This window comes from Tupaia chinensis, unplaced genomic scaffold, assembly GCF_000334495.1.
Source record: "Tupaia chinensis unplaced genomic scaffold, TupChi_1.0 Scaffold144602_1, whole genome shotgun sequence".
Lineage (NCBI taxonomy): Eukaryota > Metazoa > Chordata > Mammalia > Scandentia > Tupaiidae > Tupaia > Tupaia belangeri.
In genome coordinates this window covers 757,228-761,311 of record NW_006204462.1, presented here as the reverse complement: position 1 = coordinate 761,311, position 4,084 = coordinate 757,228, and the positions used below count along the sequence as shown (strand labels likewise).

The window sequence follows — 4,084 nt, the reverse complement described above, 5'->3', positions numbered from 1 at the left end:
CGATTCTCTTTCCTTCAGGTGTGGGAAGCACAGCTGGGGCGCTCTGTGGTGGGTGGTTTTAATGAGTAGTGTGAGGGACAGTTTTAAGTGGAGGGTCAACCCTGTTCACTTCTCAGTGAAGGCTGTGGCCTGTAGGTTGTCCAGGAAGTTTGGCGGCAGCTCTGAAACCCCCGGGCCTGTGCTGTCCCCCCCAGGAGAGCGTGGAGGACAGCAGGCCCCTGCCCCTCACAAACCCCGGCCTGTGCTGTCCTCCCCAGGAGAGCGTGGAGGACAGCAGGACCCTGCCCCTCGCGAACCCCGGCCTGTGCTGTCCTCCCCCCAGGAGAGCGTGGAGGACAGCAGGACCCTGCCCCTCGTAAACCCCGGCCTGTGCTGTCCTCCCCAGGAGAGCGTGGAGGACAGCAGGACCCTGCCCCTCGCGGACCCCGGCCTGTGCTGTTCTCTCCCCAGGAGAGCGTGGCGGACAGCAGGACAATGCCCCTCGCGGCAGTTGGCATGCACCTGTTCCGGGCTGCGAGGGCCGGCTACCCGCTGGATGTGGAGCGTGCCGGCCTCACTGCCGAGGTCCAGAAGACTGTGGCTGCTGTCATCCACCAGCCTCCCGTCAGCTCAGGTGATGCCATGGCACCAGCGTCCTGACAGCTGTCCCTCAGCCGCTGTGAAACCTCACTCTTGATGCTTCTGTTGTTAGAGAGAATGTCTTTCTTCCCTTTGCCATTCAGAAGGAGGTACACTGAGTTCTCGCCTTCCCTCTCAGCTTCAGATCTCAGCCTCCCTGAGCACCCCAAACAGTGCATGTTCACCACTTCCGAATCACCCCCCTCCCAAGCCACGTTCTCCACGTTCTCCCCCTGTAGCTTCTGATGCTTCGCCTTCCCAGGCCTCGGAGTCCTCGTTGCTAGCTCCACTGAGGGCCTCGCTTGGCTCTGCGGGCCCCTGGAGGTGGGAGGACTCGCCGGCCCAGGGCTTGCCTACAGACCTTGTAAGTTGTGGTCCGTATTTTACAGAAGTAGGCTGAAACACCCCAGACGTGCACACACACTTGGTGGCCTGTCAGTCGAGTGACAGAGGCTGTCAGACCGTCAGGACAGGCCGTGGCCCTGCAGAAGCCTGAGCCCCAAAGCCAGATACTTCCCATTTCCTCAGATCCTTTCTCACTTGGATTCAACTATTAGTCTTCCCCCAAGAATTTGGAAAAAGTGGAAAAAAGATGGTGCTGGAACACAGTTAACACTGCAGGCAACTGAGCAGGTCAGAAGCAGCCGGGCCCCCTCCACAGCCCTGGCCCTAGGCAGGGAGACCTGCCTGGAGTCCACGGAGGGCACCTCCCTGCTCCCCTGGGTCCACAGAGGGGCAGCGGCGGGGGTGGCGCCCCTTGAGGTCCGAGGATGGGGGCACTGGCTGGGAGGCTTCAGGTACGAAATGCCTGTTGCTGGGTTACAGCCACGCCCCATCTGGGACGAGGTATCAGTGCGTTCCCTCTGCGTGGGTCTCCCCGGAGCTCACTTCACGCAGCTTTGCACCAGAGTAACCTGCACGTTAGTTCTGTCTGCCAGCCCCACTCTTTCAAGTCTGCCTGTATGACTTCCTCGCTCCCAGGCCGACGGGTCTGTAGGGGACGCTCACTCCGGTCGTGCGCACCTTGGTGTTTATCCGTGAGGGAATTGTGTGTTCGCAGTCACGGAACAAGTGTGCACTTCGGAGCTAGGTTGGTGAGGACCCGCTGGGGTTGAACTCGGCTCTGCACTTGCAAGCGGGGCGCCGCAGTGTGGCACTCTGCCGGGCTCTGCCGAGACCGTGGCTAGCAGCCGTGTTCCGAGTCTGTGCAGGCCTTTCCTCACCCTCCATTGCAGGCACAGGGCTGTGCGGCCGGGCCGTGGTGGTCACAGAGTACTGCTGCCGACCTGAAGGAGGCAGGGTGCAGCCTGGTCCTGATCATGACTCAGGTCTCTGAGCCTGACTCGGGAGGAAGACCGCGTCACTGTGCTCGGCTCAGTACCTTTACGTCGCTCCTGCCTTCGGGTTCCCTCTGCCCCGTCTGGCACCACCGAGGTTTGTAGCTCAGCAGCTGGGATTTGAATGTCAGGTGACTTTTTTAAGAAGAGGTTTTTGCCATGGGCTTGTGCACTCATTGGAGAGAGAGACAGAGATGATGAGAGGGAAAGTGAGAAATCATCTCCTGGGGAGGAGGGTCACCCCGCCACAGTCCCTTCTCATCCACCTTAGATCTTGGGCACGCACGCACATATTAGGTGTGATTTTCTTTTCTTTTTTTTTTTTTGAGAGGTTTTCGTTATAAGGCGCGTGTACTCGCCAGACAGACAGAGACAGGGAGATAGAAAGCGAGAAATCACCCCCCAGGGTGGATGGTCACGCCGCAATCCCTTCTCCTCCATTCTCCTCTTGGGATCTTGGGCACGCATGCACACGCGCCCGGCATGAGTTCTAAGCCACTGGGTCTGGGACGCGAACCGCGGTCGACTACGTGGAAGTCCAGCGACATAGCCATTACGCTAACTGCTGGTCCCTAGGTGTGATTTTCAAGCCACTGGGTCTGGGGCTCGAACCGCGGTCAGCCTTGTGGACATCCAGTATTGTAACTGCTACATCATCTGCTGGCCTGTTAGATAACTTTTTAAATTACGAAATATTAAAATTGAGCCGAGTATATAAACATGAAAAATTCTGTATCTATAGTTGAGTAGCCCGGTTTGGCACATGGGAGACGAGAAGACCGTTTGGTAGTCATTAGTGACAGATAAATTAGTACATGCGTGTCCTTAGCGCCGCACGCAGTGACGTTAACAAACTCAGAGGTATCGTGCACCGACACTGCAGAGGGTGATAACGGGCATGGGAGGTGGGTCACATACTTGCCAGTCCGAGTGGGGTGCCCACACAGTAGTGGAGAGGGTCGTCTTCGTAGCCTAATTCCAGAGCCATAGTCAAGGACCACTTGAAGGTTGCGGTAACCCTGGACGACTTCTTCACTCATGCTTGGTAGTCTGTGACGCAGACGCCGTTTACAGTGAGGTCTGCTTTTAGATTCTTGTTTCCCTTTGATAAAATGCTGTTTGTACTCTTACTGGGCAAAACATTGTTGGGTTAAAAGTAACAGCAGTAATAAATACAGACAAGGGGTCTCCTCCAAGGAGTCCATGCAAAATAAATATTAAGAAAAAAACCCAGCATTGATTGTGGCATTTTTTCCACAATAAACTTGCACTTTAATTTGTTTTTCCCTGAACTTTTTGAGATCCCTTCTTAGAAACGTGGCTGATTCAGATGTGCTGTTTTCATCTGTAATCGTAGCTATGCCACGTAATTCTGTGGGTCTTTCGTTTGTTTGTTTGCTTGTTTTTGTTTTGTTTTGAGAGGTTTTTGCTATAGGGCATGTGTGCTTGCCAGAGAGACAGAAAGTGAGAAATCACCCCCCAGGGGGGATGGCCACGCCACAATCCCTTCTCCATTCTCTCGGGATCTTGGGCACGCATGCATGCGTGCCTGGCGTGAATTTAAGCCACTGGGTCCGGGAATCGAATTATTATCGACTACATGGGAGTCTAGCAATGTAGCCATTACGCCATCTGCTGGTCCCAAGTCTGTATTTTAATGAACAAGTTGGACTCTAAACTTTGCACAACCTCGAATTGAAAATTTTTCTATTTTTATTTTGACACCCCTTTACCTAAAAATATGTCTGAATTGAGAAAACACATTTTCATACTGTCTCCTTTGCTAAGTAAGTTTTGTCTCTGTAGTTCTTAATGTGTAAAGAAGTACTCTATCTTCTTGTTCTTCTGTTTTTTCGTGTGTTTTTATAATTATAAACGTCTATGAAAAGAAGTTGAGATTCTGACTGCTTGAAAATGCAGGAAGCAGGGCATCTGAGGAGGTGCCTAGCTACTGTGCTGTAGTCTCCATCTCCCACGCTCGTGTTCGTGGGCTGTAGCTGGGAAAGCAAGGGGGGACTGCCGGGTCAGCGAGGCAGCGTGAGCTCTCCTCCGTCACCCAGGGGTTGCCAGGAGAGCGAGGCAGCGTGAGCTCTCCTTCGACCCCCGGCGGCCGGCGCATCGGCGCGGCG

General features: G+C 54.4%; 1 protein-coding gene across 1 annotated transcript in view; it reads left to right on the top strand.

Annotated features, from left to right (window-relative positions):
• Positions 1 to 4,084, top strand: part of WRN (WRN RecQ like helicase) — a 124,040-nt gene that overhangs the window by 113,548 nt on the left and 6,408 nt on the right. The window contains exon 35 of the mRNA XM_027767765.1: positions 451 to 613. Coding sequence (XP_027623566.1) covers positions 451 to 613 — 163 coding nt within the window. The remainder of the gene's footprint in view (positions 1 to 450; positions 614 to 4,084) is intronic.